Source organism: Odontesthes bonariensis, chromosome 5, assembly GCF_027942865.1.
Source record: "Odontesthes bonariensis isolate fOdoBon6 chromosome 5, fOdoBon6.hap1, whole genome shotgun sequence".
Classification (NCBI taxonomy): Eukaryota; Metazoa; Chordata; class Actinopteri; order Atheriniformes; family Atherinopsidae; genus Odontesthes; species Odontesthes bonariensis.
This window is the reverse complement of record NC_134510.1, coordinates 19,427,222-19,449,085: the sequence shown is the minus strand read 5'-3', so window position 1 is coordinate 19,449,085 and position 21,864 is coordinate 19,427,222. Positions and strand designations below refer to the sequence as shown.

Here is a 21,864-nt window from a genome sequence, read left to right as displayed (position 1 = left end):
AATGAGATTTGTCATAATTACTGACGGCCAACAGATACAGAAGACGGAAACTTTTCCATAGTAATGTTTGCAGTATTTTGTCATCTATTACAGTAAATTGTGATAATCTTCCAATAAGAAGTTCTCCAAATAACTAAGGAGGTAAAATACATGATTTGTCTCACGACCGTCAGATTTGCACCACTATAAAGTAGAAAGTCCTGTTTGGTGGACGAGAACATTTTAGCTGATGGTGACAGATGAAAGATTAGTGCACACGAGGAGGTCATTTTGGAGGATCTAATGACAAAGAGTAAACAATTAACTGCATCATACAGTTTTCTAGTTCTGACTGGACTTTTGACAGAGACCATTTTTAGTACATACTTGGTAAGGAGCGCTGCGCATAGATGCAGGCAGCTTTGCTCCAGCAGAGAGGGATGCAGCCGCTGTTCTCCATTTTCTCTTTGGGGAGGTAGTGTCAGGTTGGGCTACGGGGCCCAGACAGAGATTCTGGGCCCAAAAAAAGAGCATAGAGCCAAAGACTAGGACCACTTCCTAATCTGCCACCCTTGTCCCAAGCTTGTCTATTCTAGGAAAAAAACAATTCCAGGTAGATATATCTGGATAAGTCGAGGAAGAGGAACGAGAAGGGTGTCTAAAAAATATCCCACAAAAAGTTAAACCTCGACACCCGCTGTACTGAAAACTGGTTGCTGCTTACTTCAGCAAAGCCAATGATCCAATAAGAGGAAACAGAAGGTCAAATAGTTCTCTAAAATCTGGTGATGAAGAGGGTCCAGGAAAGACTTGTCTGTGGCTCTCTCTGCATTTGACATCTGTTATCAGGGTACTAGTCCAACTGATAGACAAGATCCAAATACATTCATCTTTGAGAAAGAATGAGATAAAAGTCTGCTCCGGGCATCTTACTCTGTCCAAAGCAATGTTCATTTGAAGTCAGTCCCTCTTTTCTGTGATCATTTATTTACCAATCAAATAAGATCCACTCAGATTTGAATGTAGAGTACCCCAGGAAGAAAGAAATCAGCCCTCTCCATCTTGTTGAGACGTTTTCATGACTTGAAGCAGCGTGCGTTGGAGGTCCACATAATCAATCCATTCAATTCACGTCATGACCTTTGACCCAGCAAAATAACTTCACCATTGTGCAATGGGATCTGTAATGATCTCCAGTCAAGAAGCTCTTTTATTTTAGCTCCTTCATCTGAAGGAGTCAGAGTCTCAGAGGATACAGATAACTCCGTAATGTGCTGAATACTTCAGTTGGGTGGAAGCTTTTAAAAATCAGATGCTCAAGCTTTGCTTCTGTAGTTAACAGATCATTTCCTTGCCCATTAGGTCATCCCGTGGTCTAATAAATCCTCACAAATGATCAAATTCAGGCCATCAGTGCAGACCTAATTGTCCAATTCATCAATCCGTGACATGAAATTCAAAGACGGTCTTGTCCGCACAGCCATAAATCTTAAGTCACTCGGATTGGCAATGCACATCAAATATCCAGGTTAGAAAATGACACGGGCAGCCTTCACTGGATAACTACGGTCAGTACCATCAGAGAGCAATTTTCCAAAAGAGTAGTACTTTTGTTCTGTAAATCCATGCTTAAAGAGAATGGTAAATCATATTAAGAAGAAATGAAAAATGGGCATCACAGGAAAAAGAAACAAATGTAGGGCAGAGAGGGGACGCAGAGAAATGGAGCATAGTGAGGGAGAGGAAAAGGAGAGCGGAGAATGCAGGAGGGAAAAAGGAGAGCAAAGACAAGAAAAGGACACAGAGAGAGCAGGAAAGCAGAGAATAAGATCTTGAGTTGGAAAAGATTGTAAAGATCGAAAAGGAAAGAAAACATAAATTGTGAAGAGAAAGAAGGGTTAATAAAATGAGCAGAATAAAAAAAGAAAACTGAGAAACCCCAGGGAGAAGCTGAGCCTCACATCCTCCAAAGCTCGCTCACATTGTTCAGAGCCTGCGAGAGGCAGCCAGGCCAAAACAGGTATCTGATGTTGGAGAGGAACATGATGTGACAGAGACCTGAATGCAGATGTAGAGAGTAAAAAAAAAAAAGAAAAAGGAAAAAAGAAAAGGGATGGAAGGAAGACTACGAAAGGAAAAATTGGATTGAAAGAGCGGGCTTGATGCAGTAAATCCGTTATTAAAGTAAATCCACTGAGCGTTGTTTACTCTGGCTTCTGAAGGCGTTCTTCTGTGGCAGTGCAAGAGAAGTTAGATCACGGTCTCATTTCCAACCGTTCACACACAACACAGCAAAACATAAACACAGAGTTTATCCAGCTGAATCCTTGAGCAGTCAAACTGAGTGCGCCAAAGAGCCTGTAGAAGGAGAACGTATGTGTGTAAGCCAGGAGGGGGTGAACGAGAGTGTGTGTGCATGTTGGTAAGGAGGGACGCAACTGCATGTGTGTGTGCGTGTGTGTGAGAGAGAGAGAGAGAGAGAGACAGAGAGAGAAATATTAAAAGTCAAATCCTGCGAGTGCATGTGTGAGTGTCAGCAAAAAGTGAGCATGAGCCAAGTGTTTCTCCTCTGCTGTGTCCACGCTGTGAAAAAGCTGCTCTGATCTCTAACAGGCAAAACCATCGAGGGAGGGCAACGATGGAGTGTGCGTGGGTGTGTGTTTGTGTGTGTGTGTGTAGGGCAGGGAAGGAGAGAAAGAGGAGGAGGAAGATAGAGAGATAGAAATATTGTAATTGAGACCCGATGCAGTGGAAAATAGGCAAGCTGATTGGACACTATGATAAAGAGGACCACACTCCCCATCGATAATCAACTGGCACTCATATAACCACGTACTCACAAGGTCTTAGAAGATCAGTGCTAAGCTATTGAAAACGTACTTTACTCCCTTTTACTGCTTTCAACACTTGATTCTCTCTCTCTGTTTTCTCCTTCTCTGTCTCCACTGCCTCCTATCTTCACTTAGTTTCCTCTCCTTCTCTCCAAACGTATTTGCCAGCTCCTGTGAAATGTCACCCCTTCCGTGGCAAAAGCATTGTGTACATTAAATCATTACTGTAAAAGTTTCAGAGCAAACAAAATGATCACAATTCGAAAGTATTAATTGTCATTCATTCAAATCTTCGACTGCATGACTCTTCGCTGTCAATTAAATGAAAATTTCATGCAATCTGAAATCTTTCCAAAGAAAAGCTGCTTAAAAGCCAATTCAGAACTGTTACTCTACCAGCCGAGCCCTCTCCTTTAAGAAGGAGGCATTGTGGGTAATGCGATGGTGGTTGTGGCATAGTGATTTTGAGAAGTTGGATTCCGCTCAGATATATGACCAGACAGCGTTGGTTAAATAACTCAGAAATAGCCAGTAGGTGTGTAGATGGGCCTGGATTTCAGAATAACTGTTATCTAAAGCAGTGGCTCCCAACCTGGAGTCCCCCCCATCCCCTACGGGGGGCGCCAAAGATCACAGGAGGGGCAAGAGATCTTCACTCCACGGAAATTGTCAAAATTATATTTACAAATATCAACACAATTGCTGGATTATCAAAAGTCAGCCTGTGGATGAGGCACATAAAACGCTGCTGTCAACTCTGAGGTGCATCGGTTGCCACATTAAGTGCTCGTGTCTTTTGTGAAACTGCAATGAGTGAAATAACTCTTCAAAAAAGAACATCTACAGCTCTGTCAAATCAGCTGACTGCTACATTTTCAATTAAAACAGCATAGCTCGTGGAAATATTCCCTCTCTAAAACGAGAACAACAAGCAGATGAGGGGTCCTGAATTAAACATCATGCGGTACAAAGACAGTTTTCATGCTCAAATTTATGCACCGATTTGCACATCCATTTCCCCCGGCATATCAGCGCCCTTCAGGACTAAATTAGGTCTCATCTTACAAATATCGACACGTATCTGTCAAAGAAATTGTGAGACTTGGGCCGCTACATTTCTAGCGTTTCGGATGCGAAATACATTTGCTTTTAAGATGAGCTCGTTCGGCTTCAAGATGATTACATTTTGAATCAATACTTCAAAGCACATACAAAAAAATAAAGTTCTGGATTATGGAAGGACGCTCTGGTGCAGCCAGACTGGCGAAACACACAGTTTCATCCTGTTCAGCACGATACTGAAGACTGTAATAAAAATAAGCTACAGAGTTGATAATGAGTCATCAGCCATGAAAAAAAGGTAAGACACTGCATCAGCAGGAAGGTGGTTTCAATAGACATTACAACTGGTAACAGGTAACTGGATGACTACTGTTGATTTGCTGGGGGTTGATTGACGGACAGCTTTTAACCGTGTAGTGCAGACTGTGGTTCGTCGCACATGAACTCAGTAGGGGGCATGCTCAGAAGAAGCGATCAGTGGCACAGCGTTGCCAGGACTCCTGCCACTTTTTGTGGCCGCAGCCACAGCCTCGGTGCTAGTTTAGTGCTCGGCTTGCCTGTAAATTTCTCAGCGGTACACACTGATTCAAAGAGCGTGCGTGGAGCGATTTCTCATTTGTTTAGCAGCCAGTGAAAAATAGCTCAGTGGTACTTTGCCAGCATCAGCTAGATTGAACTGGAGATCAGGAATCTAATTATACATCCACTGTGAGATCGTGTTAAGAATCTGTTAACTTCTTTGACATAATTGTAATTAATACAGTAAATTGATCGTTTCATTCTCTTGTTTCCCATTTAGCCCCGACAATATGAAGACATTTCCAGGGGGAGCACTTGACATAAATGTATGCTGTTTTACAGAATCGTCGTGTTTAAAGCTGAGACCAGTTTAATATACCATCAGTAAAAGGAAGCACAGGCAGACCGGCTTTGCAAACCAAGAACCCGGAAATTTTGGGTTTGAGTTTTATCAAAGTACTCTAGGATATAAAATGTGCCATGACAGACATACAGAGGCTGAATGTTGCGCTCAGTTTGTCCTCCACTGGGTGGCTTTGGATCAGTGGTTGGTTGCTCACAGCATCAGAGGGCAGCTTTGTTGCCATTTCTTAGTGAGCGTATGTTCGAGTGGGTGAAGAAAGCAACAACATTGTCAAGCACTTGAGAAACCCTAGAATAACACGAGTGCTCAGTCATCCCATCATCCGCCAAGGCCAGATCATTAGGTTTTAATTAAAAGTAATACCGATCAGCAAAACAATTCATTAGCAAATACGAAAAAAAGATCATCTTATTTAAAGTTTCAGTTCATGAGAATCTCGGAGAAAAAAAAGCAGTGCACCTCCCACTGGAGAGCAACCAAAGTTGAGTTTCGGAAATCTTAATTACTTTTCGGTTCCTTTTTAAGAAAGAGAGGTTCTCCGCTCCAAACATTCTGATGGAAGACATGCTGTAGGATCAGCTGTTACCTAGCAACAACCAAGGAAGGAGAGTGGAGCTAAGGGGCCACAAAACATCTTATCTATACCTCTAAAAAATATTCTGCTCTTCCTCGATCCACTCCGTGACACAGTGAAGGCATCTCTTTCAGACTGAAGCAAAGCCGCATCGTGACTTTTTGAAAAACCTTGTGTGTATTGCATGTGTTAATCATGAAAAATTGATCATATACCGTCAATGTTCAAAAACAAAACTATATTCAGGAAAAAATAAGTGAAACATCCCCTCTGTAACAGTTCCGACACAAGAACTCATGCAGAACACAGCTCACTCAAACACACACGTATGTAATGCTGCAGTGTATTTAAAGACAGGTGGAAACGACAATACTGACATGCAATTAAAAAAGGAAAAACCTGTTCACGTTTTTTTTTTTTTTTACTCACCAGTGTAGTAAGATATCCTGGAAATATCTGGAACAGAAAAGACAAGAAGAAAATCCATTTTACTTCCATAAATCTGTTCGGAAAATTCAGTGACTTACAAAGGGAAATAATTCAGAACAATAGCATAAAATCAATTAATCGATGAGAGCCAACGCACTGCACTGCGCAGCATGCAACCACAGTGCAATTATTGCAAGACTGTTCTGTGTTCCAAAGAATGTGGCGTTTCTGAACCTCGATAATAAAACAAATGGAATACATTGTCCAATCATCTCATCATGCCGATGACAAAGATTTGTCTTGCATGAATGAAAAGACAAGATTGCCGTCTGTGCATCCTTCAGCGTCTCTTTGTAAGTGCATTAAGGAGCGATTTGTTTGCCTACATTCTCCAATCCAGTTTCAAGAGCTCCTCATTAGCCTTCACAAGACGACAGAAAGGGATACAAAAAAAATGGGGGGTATAAAAGGACAGAAAACAAGTGGTACAAAGAAAGAGCCATTGAGGGAGACCATGTGAAAGAAAGGCCTGAGTACCAAATGACAAACAGCAAATATAACTGAACAACAGTTACAGGCAAATCAAAGAGGACTCTGAGCCCTCGAAAAGCCTAATGATTCAGTCTAAGTGATCGCCCGCTTTATCGGCACGAGTCAATTCCTAATCTCGCTAAGCACATCCACTTGTTTACATGTCAGTCAGCATTTGCCGATCAGGCCATGCAGCAAGTTTAATTAATGAATCAGGAGGATGTACGATGTGTGCTGCATCCCAGACAGCTAGGGCGAGGCGAGAGCCATGACTTGGCAGAGTGTATCTGCTCTGTCATGCTGCAATAACTTTACCCCGACTGTCAAAGCTGCCTCATGACCTCCAGGCACCCTCTGCTCACCACTCCTACATTCAACCTTTTTCGCAAACACTTTGTGGCATTCTCTAGCAAAAAAAAATGACATCAAAATTAGCAACACGATTACAAGTCCTGCACTCTGATGCTATGCTGACTTCTGTCACTAAGCAACAGCCACAAAGCAGGACTGTAGTGCATATGAAATGTTATGGCTTTGCCTTTAGAAGACACACGGAATAAAAGCTTTGCTCTAACTTCTTACAGACCCTGACTAGCATACATTGTGTAAACCGCTGCTTAAAGTAAGTTAAAAAAAAAAAAAAAGTACGTACTTTTATTTGTCCACAAAACATCTAGAAAACATAGAGACTACCCCAATATTAAAACATTAGTATTGTAAAGACTCACCCCAAGAGTGTGAAAAAAGAAAAACAAGACCTTTTTTTTTTACTGACAAATATCCTGAAAATCAAGCTCACTAAAGGTTTTATTCCAAAAAACCCTTTCCTTAAATATATTCCTACATGTTGCTGTTTCGGCATCATATGGCCAGCCGCTGTGCCTCATCTTTCATGTATTCTCTCCTAGAAGTCTAGTCTGGATACAAACGTTCTTGATATGCTGATTTCAGAAGACTTTTGATTGACACCTAATTCAAACCTATAGGAGCTCTCATGTCACGTCCACAGGCTATTGCCATCAAATTATAGATTTATGTGGACTGGATCTGTACAAGACATCGGACAACTACGCACATCTGCAGGCATCGATTTACAAAAAAAATGTAACGGACCAAGCATTTACTCAACGGGGTGCTTGAGCAGCTCTCAGTTCACTTTGAAGTGTACTGTGTACGCCACGGATATGCATTTTAAGCAAGTTTGGGAAATAAATTGGGAAATAAGAAGTGCTTATGATAAAGAATTACAGTAAACTATTTGCTCAGAGAAAATACTGTAGAGGTCGTCCTCATATCTGGGACATTTTTTACCACATTTTAGTGAATGCTAAAAACATTTCACAGAATTTGTTTTTCCTTTAATTGATGGCTAACGCATCAAACTGCATGTGTACATGATCTTAATCTGCTCCTTTATGCAATCCAATACTTTACCCACTTTTACTGGGTGCTCAGTGTGTGTTTTGCCACCTCACATTAATTTGTTATAATCACATAATCCAATTTGTTCCTTTGTGTCCAATTGTGGGCTACAAAGTTACAAAGTAGCTATGAACAAACAACATGACACCAATCCTGGCATTATTCTCTCTTACTTTCATTCGAACATCCACCAGTGATGCATACAGCATTAATAGAGAATAGGCATAGTTTAGCCAGGACTGGCAGCACATTCAAGAAAAGGCAGCCAACGGATTAAACATGTATTGAAATGTTTCCTGGGCTTATCTGCGTGCAGAATTTTGAGGCTCTATTCCCCTTGAAAACAGTCCACAGATCTTTTTTACTGTATCTTCAGAAAGATTCCAACTATGAACACAAAGGAGTACAATCATAACATCGGCACACACATGCATACTTTATCCAGGAGACTTGTTTTTTTTTCTTTTTACCATTTTCACATCAAGACGTATTCTCCCAGCGTCATGAAAAACAGCCCAACTTTAACCTTTCAATGCCACAAATCTGGAACCTCAAAGCGGCGCTGCAACATCTGTCACTACAACTGCCTTTCACTGGTATGATAAGTCCTCGCAGACTCTCCCGTCCCACTCCATCACATTCCCCCTCTCATGATCTCAGCCTGTTTTGTTCTCTCTCCCACTCAAAGTGTAAAAAAAAAAAAAAAAAAAAAAAAAAAAAAAAAGCTGTAAACCACAAAGACTAAGCCAGCTGAGTCCATGCTAGGGGCATTGCACAATTCCATCCTCATCAGGGAAACAACAACAGTCATGTGTAATGAGAGTAATGTACAGCCGAGCAGAGAGACGATGCAACATCAGAGAGAGCGGCAAAAAGTCACCACAGTGGCAGCTACGGCTTTAATGAGGCGGCTGTTGCTGTAAGCGGCAACAAAAACAATCTCACTGAAGAAGTGGAACTAATGCAGAGGCACGGGAGTGAAGACAGAACACACTCTCGTGTACACCGCCACCCTTTTTCACATCTGCATTTTTTATGTTAGGCATCCATACATGTGCACGACTACTGCAAGTGCTTCCACTTCGATCCAGAGAGCTCGGCCCGTTAACAGAAGAAAAGGCTGAGAAAATTTGACACAAGTCAAAGGGACGAGGTCGCACTTCAACCGCGGACTCTTCAGTGGAGAGCGACGCCAAAAAATCCAACAAGTTTTCCAAAGTGTTTAGAAGGGTCTCACAACTCAACCTCTAAATAAGGAAGAGAGAATTACTCCGGATCCAGCTCAGGTCACATCTTCATTTGAGATCAAATAGAAAACTATGCAAAACTACATCCAAACAGACAAACAATCTCATTCCAAATACATTTAAGGCTGAGGTCATCGTTAGGTCTATGATATGGTACCATAGTGTTAACGGTATAGATCCAAAACAACGACCTCTGCCTGTTATATTTTTCAGGAGAACACCAACCATCAAAAATGTTGTTATAAACACAAATGTGTCATAGACAAAAGAATTCATGGCTAACACCACCGGCATGTACAGATGTGGTAACTGTGCTTGTTGTGCAATACATATTAAATCGTTCAATCACCCTCATACGAGGAGCAAAACTCCAATTAAGGATTTTGTAAATTGTAAATCTACCCGATGCAATCTATATGTTGTGATGTCCCTGTGGTTTAGTATATGCTGGACAAACTAAAAGAGCTTTGAAACGATAAGCATCAGTGAACAAAAAGCAGCAATATGTACCGGCAACATGGATTGTGCAACTGCAAAACATTATGCTGAAGCAAAACATGCGTCACCTACGTCACTGAGGTGTTGTGGAATTCAGTGGGTTACAACATCAGCTTTTTAAAAAAATTCATAAAAAAACCCCCCAAAAAACTCCTCAACGGGAGTTGCTGTTTTGGATATACACACTCGACACTATGATATCAAATGGGTTCAACGATAACTTTAGGCTTGAATGTATTTTGAATTGTAACTGCTTGGATGTGCTTTTACATTGATTTGCATTTGAACTGCAGTGAACGAGCTGTGTGGTTTGGGATCGTCTACCTGAAATTACCAGGACCTTCCTTGAAAAAGACAGCATATGATGCTCCAAAACCTGTATGTTAGGCCTTTTTGGCGTCTTCACAAATGTGCAACTCACTCCTTTCCGCATGCAATAATGCTTAACATACCATGAAGGATGTCGGGACTTGTTCTGTGCACTGATAACAAATCAGATGGTTCCTTCTCCTCCTCTAACTCCAGCAGGCGTAGTGTTTCCAAAATGAATTTCAAACTGTGATTCACGTTAGACTACAAGATAGTTTCCCCCTCTACTTCTGCCCAACTGAAATTAGCACCGGCTCATTTAAGAACTGTTTTAATGTTTTTTTTTGCTTTGTACAATGTGAAGCCTTAACTTGAATTTGACGATGCAGCGAAAAGCTTCTTTTCACTCTCACTGATTTTAAAGCAACCCTCTCATACTGGTTGTTAGCCTTGTCCCTTGCTCACAATTTTTCTACAGATGAACTAAAAAATTTGAAATGTCAAAAAAAATAAATAAATGAATGTCTATGACATCATGTGACAAACTTTATTTTCAAACTGTTGAGCTATTTGCCATTCAACCAATCACGAACGCTCTCTTTATACCCAATCATGTTACTAACTTGTGACCGATTAACCTAATCGGTCATGAGATGTCCCTCTAGATGTTTTATTTCATTTTCTAACATAACTTTTCAAGTCAACAGTTGCTGTCGTCTGCTGTCAGATACAATCATGGAGCCATTATGCTGCACCCCGTTTCCAGCTTCAGGCAGCTTCAGTCGCCTTCATGTCGATGGATGGATGGATTCTGAGGTCCAAAGGTTTAATGTCCAAGCTTCTTTGATACACTTTGCTGTCGTTAAATTCACAATAAAATGGCACTTAAAACAAAAAACAAGCATATAAAATTGACAAGTTTTAACATCTGAGATTTTTACTATTTCAGTTACAAAGTGTTGTGCTGAGTTGCAAATCAGTGCAGTTTACAGTTTTAACTGTGTCATTTACACAAATGGGTTTGTGGATGTGGACAATAATATTCATTAGCTGCAAAATCAGGTTCGCCATACAATGACGACTTCAGAAGTCATTCCAATGTGATAAATGATAAACTTCAAAACTTTAGGTCATTTGTTCGTGACAGATGAAACATTTGTAAACACAATTGTTCCATCTATAGCAACGCTGACCTTCTTCCATATCGGGCTGCCTGAGGGTGATGAGATAGACATATGGAGGAATCAAATATACCACATTAACTCGCATAGAAGATGCACCCACAACTTTACGTGAACTCAAACAACCATAGTACCTTACATGAGGTGTGTTTTGTCATCATATAACCTCTGTGCCTGAGTCAAAGTGCTGACCGTAGCGAATAACATAAACAAAACAGCAAGCTCTTCATGCAAATAAGGGCCAACTGATGATGGCGCAGGAGTGTTTCAATCTTTTCTTTTCTCCTCTTTTGCCTGTAACAGGAAGCATAACCTGCTCATCGAAATAAAAAAACCACTGATCCCAACCGTGTCTTCTCAAAAGTTTGTTTGTTTTGAACTAAAATAGCGATCGGCTGCGAATATGTTCACCATCAAGTACATGCAATTTTGTCATCTTATCATATATCATTCGTGGATACTGCAGCAAAAGAACTGGGTCCATCAGTGTCTTCTTTCTGCTTTTTTAAAGAGGATATATGATCTGAAGGATATGACAGAAACTATAAGGTATCTTAGCTATCTATTAGTGCGGCAGCAGAAAACATGGCCTGGGGCACAGGTTGGGTGTCGGAGGCAAACCTCTCCTGGAATTCAATACAGCACAATAAAGTAATCACACTGGAGGCAAGACTAAGAGACACACAACTTAACCGAGATAACGGGGTAAAGTTTTAACTCCCTAATAGATCAGGAGGGTGTGCATTCTTTTGTTTCCTACATCTGAAGCCATAAACTCGCTATGTATTTAAGTCCATAGACCTGAGGACCATCTTCATCTGGCTGCAAAGTCAAGACCAGATCTTTTACGTTATTACTCCTCTACAGGGTCAGCGGTGAGAAGAGTGTTTTTAGCTTTTCGAATTGTTCGCCACTAGTTCTCACGTCGTGACAACAGTTGCACACCTACACGTCCTCCTGTGGACGACAAAAGGGACATTTGATAGCTGAGGCCTGTCACTTTTAAGCAGCATTTGTACAGAGGAACATCTGTTAACACTTGGCATCACAGGTATGACCAAACCCGAAGGCCCAAAGAAGTCTACAAGATCAGATTGCATACGGTCCTTCTGCACAGTAGACAACAAAATAAAAGACACCATCGGAACCAGATTAAACATCGAGACCCCTTTGCCTCAATTAATGCAAGTTTTGCCGGAGGAAATGACCTCCGGACATTATAACAGAGTCAGGTGATTGAAAATTGATTGAAAATGGCTCCTGCAGATAAGCGGGTTGTTAAATTACAGCTGTTGACATTTTGGCTTTCATTGGCATAAGTGTCAGTGACGATTAAATGTAACACTTTCAGGATCACTGTGATACAGTCAGCAGTGGTTGTGATATCCCATCTCCAGGTCGGCAAGAATCTAAAATCTTTCACCAGAATATATGAGCATACTCTGATAAGACAGCACATTTTCCCTGGAAGGAAGCCTGGCAGCTGCGATCCAAAGTAGATTCAGAGAGATAAACACATTTGCGCCACTTAACCCATCTGTCAAATCTGTTGTCAGCAGCAACCAGCCAGGTTAATCAAAGTGAAACACAACAGGGCTGTCACCGTATCAGATGTTCAAGCCTCTTTGTTTGCGCTCTACTCTCTACCTGTCTGTGAGGTTTTTCGCATGCAACTGCTTGCTCAGCGGTGAGCAACACAAATTCCTTTCCAGCCCTCAGCCTGCCAGACCCTCTCTACTTGCCGAGCACCCATATACCAAACTATCGGACTCAGCGAGCCGTCAGCATGACCACAGCACCTACATACCTCCAGTGGTGCAGCCCAAAAAATCCAAGAACTGCATGTTGGCAGTTGATTCACAGAGGGTCAAACCTCTGCTAAAATCCCAAAGCGTCCGTGAACGTTCCTCTCCTGGTCTCTCCACTTCCTCGTAAACTGTATGCTGTCACTGTGTGGAAGAGGGAAAACGCCCGCCCACTTGTTTCGGAGCGACACACCTGGGGGCTGAGTTTTACCTCCGAACAGCTGCCTCTTCTTTTTTTTTTTGATCTCATACGCTCTCATTTCCCATTACCTTCTCACCACTTCTGCTTCCCATCCTATCCACAATCCTCCACCTTTCGCCTCCACCGTTCCCCAACTGAAATTTAAGACAGCGGGTGAAGAACAGTCCAGCATCCTCAGTGTTGCTGTCCTCATCCCTGCCTCTTCATATATGTAGAGGTAATAGCAGAGAAGGCGAGGAGAAGTTCTCTTCCACATCTCTTGCTAAATACTCGCTCTGATTTATACAATAAAGTTTTCTTTCCGTCTTTTGGAAAATGAGATGTTTTATATAGCTGATGGTATACGACACAGCAAAATTAAGAGCTTCAATAACATCTAGACAGAAAGGTGTCCGTGTTCATCTATAGCAGTGGTCTCAAACTGATCGTGAAAGGGCCGGTGTGGCTGCAGGTTTTTGTTCCAACCCTGCAGCAGAACAGCTGACTTGTTTCATTCAATCAACTGAACTGGTTAGTACTGTAAATGCAAGGAAGTGATATTACTTGATGATAATAAAAAAAAATGTCTTGGTTATTCGAGTCTATTTACAACAACAACAAAAAAAGGAGCTAATGTCAACCTTGACTGCCTTTTCATCTAACTGGAGTGTACTTTATCATGCTGTCAGCAAGCTGTTCATATAGGAGCCAGTGTTTTTTTCTCCATAACTAAATCTGAATATCTGATATCCCACTAGTTTCACGTCCTGATTCTCTTGTTTTTTTGTTCTGTTGGGTACAAAAACGAGATATGGGATAATAGTCATCTGCTGGTGGAAAACAAAATAGGAAAAACGGCAGGACACGAGAGGGCAGCTTTGACATCAAAACCGCTGAAAGCAACCAAAAAGGAAGGAAACCGACACATTCACAGAGCTGCGGGGCATCACAATGTAGAAATCTGGAGATTTTTACGTCACATCCATTTCTGTTTGATCCTACCAAGTATGCCGAATTAGTGTTTTGTGGGTTTTTTTTTCCCCTTTTCTCAAAATCAGACCTTATTTGAATATTGATATAGTTTAGTCGGCCCCCTACCAAAAGATAAATGTGCGTTATTGTGGTTGACAAGGCAGCGCGTTAAAAATTGAAGACACACAGGTTAATACAGAACTATCTACCTATTTTTCTAAGAAAAGAAGAAAAGAAAAGGGGAAAGAAAAAAATAGCATAGCTTGCAATAATGAGACCAGCTCTGGGAAACTCTTTGCTCAACAAAAACACAGATGTTTCGCCTGAGCGTTGTTGCTCCTGCTGACAGAAACCCTCCTTGGTTTGGACCTTTGCACCTACCGGAGTAGCACAGAGGGGTGGTTTCGGCCACTGCACCACTGTCGGTCTGTTAGGAATACAAATGACTTCATGGTGTCAAAAATGACTCGTCTTTCGTATCAGTTGGTCCACGATACTTTCCCTTAATCTTGATACCAGCTACTGAAAACACACCCACGCGTGTAGCATTAACGTTAACCCCATTGTCTGTGTGTGTGTGTGTGGGTGTGTGTGTGCGTGTGTTGCCCCCCTTTAATGCTAAGCTAGTTCGGCTAACGGTGGGCTATTCCCACTCAGTCTGCCCCCAAGAGGGGCTCAATACTCACCCGCTTCAGTCCCAAAGTGCGGCCGCGCCTTCTCTCTGAAGCCGCTCACCTTATCCTGCAAGTAGGTGTGAATTTTGCATTTATTCCCGCTGATATCAGGACCGGTTCAGTGCATGGGTCTGTCTCCCTGTCTGTTTTTGTCCACAACAGCGCCGTGCCCGGCTGAAGGTGTCCACTGACGTTAGCTGTTAGCACTGCTGCTGCTGCTGCTGCTGGAGGAGCCTGATTTTTTTCCAACATGGCTGCAGCTGGCAGAGCTCATTGACAGTAGGAGAGGGGGCCGTACGTGTCCAATAATACATCAAGGCTCCCTGAATGTTTTTCGACGAAAGATCCCCCCGCTCATATAAGGAGCCATAAATCTAATAGAGTAAACTGCTCAGAGTGCACATGAGGCTTCGTGATCACAGTGATGTTGATGATGTGCTTGATGGGTGGCAGTACCGGTTTTGTTTTAAATATATCTCCCATCACAAAAGTTAACTAGTTGATTACCCATAAAGACGGCATTATTTGTGTTCAAAATTCTCCTTACATATCTTTGACATAAATCCAGAAGTTTAAGTTGTACGGTGCAACAAAAAAAAAGTGATATTGGACCAAACACAAGAATATCAAATTTCCATAAAACACAACATCTTCCAAAAACTCACATAACAGAAAACACTGTGATTTTTCAACGAATCAGTAATAACTACATTTAAGCAAACTACAAGCAATCTACTGCTGACAATTGAGAATTTTTTTTGTCTTTAACTAAAATGTGCAATTTCTCACTTTTTGTTGTTGTTGTTTTCTCGAAATGCTGTGTTTTGTGGTTGTTGTGTTCTCTGAAGTACCACAATCAGGGTAGAGTGGGACCGTGTAGAGCTGTATAGGTACAAAAATGTTCGGTGGAAAAGGGGCATAAGTTCTGTTTGGATGTGTTTTCTGAGAGGCCGTTTAATTTCTTTGTTTGACTTTTGCTTTCCCAATTCTTTTTTGCGTTTTATTCGTTATGTGTTCTCTGGATCTTCACTGTATTTTCTGCTATATTGTGTTCTGTCGTGTTGAGTTTACTGGAATGATACAGTGTTTTTCCTTGTGTGTGTGTAGGGAGTGTCAAAATAGATATATAGTATACCCCGAGGTGATCAAAACAGCCGTGCTATAGGTGAGTCAACTGCTCTCCAGTTTATCAGCCTTTCTTTGGGGAAGTAATCAATACAGTGGCAGAGCAGCCATGTTATCCACTTTATAGAATATGTGATTTCCTGTTTTAAATGGAGCAGACCAGTACGACTAAATTAAAGGGCTTATACATGTAAGGTTCCAACTCCTTAACAACTGAGAGCTGACATCTTATGTCTAATTAAAATCTTAAGAGGTTTCTATCATAAATTATTCATTCTAGTATTCTGCTGCAAGTCAAACAAAGGAGGCCTTGAAATAAAGATGCACCCCAAACGCACGCACATACATGCACGCATGCGCACACAAACAAACCAATTGTGACTTTGATGTTGACTGTCCTTTTGCTGCCTTGGGTCTGTATCTTGGCTGTTTCCAGTCACAACTCAAAACAATCCGTCTACTCACCAGCCTACACAAGCGGTGCCACCTACACGTTCAGTACGTCCATGCATGCAGCTCATTTCCATACAAACATAGATTCATGCAGACGCACACTGATTTCAGAGATTATTTCTCTGCTCCCACAGATGAGGTATGGAAATTGTGGTGTGAGGGAGGGTTAGATTTCTACGGGTTAAAAACTCACGATGCCACGATTACATCATGTTGAGCCAACTGTGCCTCCCAAATTTCCAAGTTGGCATCATCATGTTTGGAGTAAAACGATTATCCATGTTTTTTCAATTGAAACATAGATATTGTAGATCATTACAGTGCACTGTATACAATAAACCTCTATGCAGTAGAAACGGCATTTCAGGTCAGTCAAAAGAACAAATAAATGATAAGGTTGTACAATGATGCTTGTAATTATTTTAACAGTCATATAGTTTATTATAGATTGGAAAATGAAACACATGTTCTTATGATAAAGTTATTTTGAGTGATTCTAGTTTTATACTTTATCAGCCAAAGACTGGCATCTACCTCATTATGTTCCCTTTTGTCCTGTTATTTTCATATGCATGCCGCAAAGATTGGTTTTTTTTAGATAATCCAAAAATTGTTGAATACCTTAAATGGGGTAGGAATGAGCAAACAGCTGAATGATGGAACACATAAATGGTACGTGAGTGTCTATGAGAAAACATGGGGAACAAAATCATCATCTTAAAAGGGGACAAGCTTGTTTTTTACTGTGCACTTTAATGCAGCAGCCTGAAAAAGAAGTGAAGAGTGAAGTTGGAAATAAACATCAAAAGTTAAATGATTGAAGTCATTTGAATGCATTTTTTTATTTAACACTGCAGTTAGGTGACATTAACCACAGTAAGGATTTGAGTTGCTTAAACAAACCCAGAGTTTCAGAGCAACAGAAAAGAAACGGTTATATTGTTCCACCTAGTGGTCATTTTGAAGAATTTCTATCTATCTATCTATCTATCTATCTATCTATCTATCTATCTATCTATCTATCTATCTATCTATCTATCTATTGAATTATATGTGATTAAAAATAGAATAATAAGGAATGAATAAGGTTTTGGTCACATTTCAGCGGAGAAACATTGAGACATTTTACTCTTTCCCTTAAAAATATCAGCTCATCTTGAATTAGATGGCAGCAACACGTCTAAAAAAAGTTTTGGACAGGGCCACGGTTAGTACTGTGTTGCACCCACCTTTCTTTTAACAACATTCTGTCGTTTCAACAGTCAGTTTTGCACGGTCTTTGAAAAGATGCTTATCGAAAAATATTCACTGCCAACACAAGAGATAGTTACGTATGGTAATGTAATAATCACACTGAATGCAAAACTTCAGTTGAGTCGTAATATGACTTTATTTTCCAATTCATGGCATTTTGTGAACTACAGTGGCTGTCCATAACACATTCCTGCCGTTAATTGTACACAGCTGTAATAGTTGCATAATATCACACTAATTTTTTTACAGTTGTGAACATGCACTTTTTAAACTGAGTTATACTTTCTTTTTTACATCTTTATCGTAACCGCTATACATAAAACCACATCAAAGTTTTATATAAACATATTTAGCAAAGAATTTATTCACAACTTTTCTGATTTCCTCCTATGCTGGTAAGAAAAGACACAATGGAAATTGATGGACAAAGAGAGGGATGAAAGAAAGTTGAATGAAGTATGACCTGTGAATTTTCAGAGGTGGAAGGGAATACAGTCTCTGTATTACTTGAAGAGGAGTGCAGAGGGAAAAGATAGAAAGAAGCAAACAAATGGGTTGATATAAAGAGGTAAGAGCATGAGGCTTAGAGTGGTGTGCACTCTAGCATGCCACTTCAGTGTTCTTTAAGGTGCTCTGGCTGACATTGGAAACACTTTCCATGGACATATCAGTGTGTGCGTTCCCACGCTTCCCGTCAGTGATGTCTGAGTGTGTTCGGCCACGCTGCAGCTCGTTGGTGTGTGAGCGGCTCCGAGAGCCATCAAAAGATACTGTGCTGGAGCTGGAGGCTGTTCGGGAGCGAAGTCTGGTCATACTGGCACTGGACACTAAAGAAAAAGGAGACGTGCGTTCTTACAATAATTAATCAGAATGGTTAATAGTCTCTTATTATCTATCTCAAAGTTTAATTATTTCAACCTGTAGTGAATCTCCTCACTGTAACGGTTTCTATTTATCTATTCATTTTTTCCAGCAAACATGATCAAGATCACTCCTTCTGCTTACAGGTTGTGATGTTTAACAGTAGGTTGTAACAACCAAACCAACAGGGAAAGAACTGAATGATGATGTGATAACAGAACAAAGAGTGTCAAAGACTCGGTTGAAATACTAATATATAACTGTTCTGATTTCTACTGTAAGTATTTTAGAGTTAATATATGTTCCCTTACGGTATCCCAGGCCCTGGATGAAATATTTGAGGGCTTCAATCACATTGGCTGGCTGTGGAAAGAAAGATGAAACTTATTAGATACTTTCCTAACCAGTCAAAAGCAGCCTGTGTTCTAAGTGTTGTCTGCACAGCCTTTCGTACCTGATCCACCTGAGGAAGCCCTCCGCAGTCTGCCATCTAGGTAACAACAAAAGAAAAGTGATGCATGGTAACTGTTTTACTACTGCACAAAGTCATATTAGGAAAAAAAACAAGGTGCAGAATTTACCGTAAAAAAGATGGCACCTCAAGGATTTTAATGATTAAACATTATATATGTGTTTACCTTGAGAAGTGTGGTCTTGGTTGGGTTGAGTTTAGAGTTGCAGTCGACCACAGCTTCCACAATTGGAGAATGATCTCCCACAATCAGCAGAGATGCGCACCTACGTTATAAACCCACAGAGAGGTGAATTAGGCGGAGGGGCCAAAATCTTCAGGATCTGAACAGGCCTGCTGCAAATGCGGAAGCCTGTGAGTGACATAAATCATCATTAAAGGTGAATTGTTTTCACTCACTTGAGGGTCCTGGCATTGATGTTTGCTCCAGGAATGGGCCTCTCCACCTCCAGGCCATTGCGGCTGCAGTATGAGCGGAAGAACTGACTCAGGTTGAACTGGTTCATTGTTGTTGTGATGTAGTGACGATAAGTTGCTACGAGGTCATGGTTTGTCTGGATTTCCTCCTAGGATTAAAGGTAGAGCAGATAAAGTCTGAATTCTGTACATTTGCTCTGTAGCCCTCTATCCTCATCACTTTATTCACTTTAAGAGAAAAAAAAAGATCCTATCCGTTAATCTTTTTAAGAGGCATAGTCTTATTAGCTTTTCTTGTCATCGTAACGAAAGCCAGCCCCTGTTGGGTGTCCTTGATAGCTTACCTTTCCAAACAAGTGAGTGATGACTTTGTCTGGTAGAGTATGGGTCCAGTCAGTAATCTATAACATAAATAGTTGCACCTTGTGTTCCTTTAATTGTATAAACATAGGTTGGTTTTAAAATCATAATCATGGAGAAGTTTTTTTTTTATACTTGTCATTTCCACATGTTAACATGAATAAGAATCATCCTGTAAGTGGTTGATGAACTCACAAATATTGCCTACCTTGTTTGCAACAGAGTCCATTATGCCTTCGCCATCTGGGTTAATATTGATTAGAACCAATCCATCCACCAAATCAGGGTGATTCAGCTACACACAGAGGATAGATGAGAATATTGATATGTGTTTGTCGGCACTGTAAAGAGACACTTCCACTGCTACCAAATACAGCGGGAGAAATCAATACCAGGTTCGGATATGTACTTATGTAGCGTCAACGGCATTTTAAGTTTTAATTTGATTTGGAGAAAAGGTTCAAACTCACAGCAAATCTGGCCAGGATGTGTGCTCCTGCTCCAACTCCCAGGCCAATCACACTACGCAACCTGCAAAGCACAGTCAAAATGTTGATTGCTCAAAAGTTACCATGGAAGAGAAGAAATTTCTAAAGCTACAGGTCAATCATACCCAAAGTGTTTGAGGACAATGGGAAGCGCTTCAGAGAGTTGGTCCATGGAAGGGTAGTTATACCTGAGGGGTCAAACATTAAATTTATCAGCTGCAGACAAGGGGCCCACTGATGGGTAGTCATGTAACTTGTTAAATAATTGTCTAATTGCTAAATGAAATGAAGATATAAACACAATGAGAAGTAGACATCCGAGGAAATATAGACTTAAGATAAAGATCATCTACTGACGCAGTAGGCAGAGTTTTGGCTCCCTCATGTTGCCCCGGTGCTTCAACGTGACAAACAGGTAAATGTCTGACGATTTCCTGCATGTCGTCATGGTTGAACAGAGACTCAAAACAGGTCTTGTCTACAATGAAAAAAAACACAAAGATGAAATGAAATTATGTTGATGTAAGATGATGCAAACTCAACAATAGGAAAACACCCAATTTAGAATAACCTTTCTTTTAAGCAAATTTAGAAAATTGTGAGTTGAGCTTGGATTAAGCTTAAAGATGACAGAAGACAAGATGCACAAATTTCTCGTGAAATATTTCAAGCGGATGAAACAAATCAGAAACCTGGGTTATACCAAAATTACTATGAATTTTGTTATGGATATGATTGAAGAATGTAAACATTACAAACACTGCACTGTTGGGTCTAAGAGCTGGAACTTACGGTTCAGTCCAACATCATGAAAGGTCAGGATGACGGGGCGGTTTGCCTTCATAGTCCCTACTATGGTGCAGTGGACATCCCCATACGGAGTCTCCACATGCTCTTCCTAAAACAAAAAACAGTCATTCATTATAAACTTGCAGCTGTTTGTGTCCCTTTCTTACACAGACAGAACAAATCAGTTGAATAGTGAACATAAACAAAACAAGCCATGCTCAAAAGTCAAAATTATGCGAAGTTGGTCACTCTGCAGAGTTTACAAATGATAAAAATAGGTACATTCAAATTTTAAAAGGGGGCACAGTGTTATTGACGACAAAGTACATTTATTTTTACTGTAAAATTCTAATGTTGATTGAAACAAAGCTCAATCACTACTAAACACCAACTAAAAAGCCATCTAAGATTCGACCCAAATGTCAAATATCAACTATTAGATGGATCCAGCTTCAAGATGAACTGGAGTTTTCTGTCATACTCACAGTGATATGGGGCATAAAGACACAGTCGCCGTCATGCTCCTCCAGAGCCATGGCTTCTGTTTCAAAGATGGATTACAATAGCTATACACAGAGATGTGAAGTAAATGGTTTGTTTCAAATGTGATATTCTTTCAGTCTGTATTTCTGGCCAGCCCTGCAGGAGGATACCGGATGAGAGCAGCAGTTCAGTACATAAGTGACAGACTATATGTTTAAGCTGGTTTTTATATCCTCAGGCACTGATCTGTTTCTAAGCCTTAATGCCAACCTGGCTCAGGTTTGGCCAACTGGTCTAGTCTTCTTTAATCTGACCTCAGGCTGCTTGATTCCTCAAAGACAGCACAGGATCTTTTTTTCTTTTTCAAGGAGTTAACATCAACAATACAAAACAAAACACTTTATTTTGAAATTAACATGCCTCTTAAAGTGCTTAGATAAAAACACAAGATATAGATAATTTATTCATAGCCCTCCAAGATTACGTTTTTCTTGGACTTTCTTAAACTTCTTTTGTCTTATATTTAGCTTTGATTCATGTATCTTTAGTACACCTGAAACTGACTGAAATCCACCATAGGTCTT

General features: G+C 40.6%; 2 protein-coding genes across 9 annotated transcripts in view; both read right to left on the bottom strand.

Annotated features, from left to right (window-relative positions):
* The window catches only part of LOC142379830 (focal adhesion kinase 1-like), a 58,671-nt gene extending 43,888 nt beyond the window's left edge, over positions 1-14,783 (bottom strand). For 5 of the 8 annotated variants that reach the window (XM_075465134.1, XM_075465141.1, XM_075465138.1 and 2 more), the window contains exon 1: positions 367-2,529. In XM_075465134.1, coding sequence (XP_075321249.1) covers positions 367-439 — 73 coding nt within the window. In that variant the 5' untranslated portion in view covers positions 440-2,529. Of the gene's footprint in view, positions 1-366; positions 2,535-5,758; positions 5,786-12,753; positions 12,869-14,590 lie in introns of those variants that run through there. The other 3 variants (XM_075465140.1, XM_075465135.1, XM_075465142.1) reach the window with 3 other exon arrangements.
* Positions 14,784-17,822: 3,039 nt separating this feature from the next.
* On the bottom strand, positions 17,823-21,333 carry LOC142380714 (protein NDRG1-like). The gene is made up of 12 exons (XM_075466614.1): positions 21,283-21,333; positions 20,801-20,906; positions 20,366-20,486; positions 20,134-20,196; positions 19,991-20,051; positions 19,729-19,815; positions 19,505-19,561; positions 19,143-19,309; positions 18,910-19,009; positions 18,726-18,761; positions 18,583-18,634; positions 17,823-18,237 (listed from the first exon to the last, which is right to left on the bottom strand). Exons 1-12 carry the CDS (start codon positions 21,331-21,333, stop codon positions 18,011-18,013), a joined length of 1,128 nt encoding a protein of 375 aa, XP_075322729.1. The 3' UTR covers positions 17,823-18,010.
* Between the last annotated feature and the right edge of the window lie 531 nt (positions 21,334-21,864).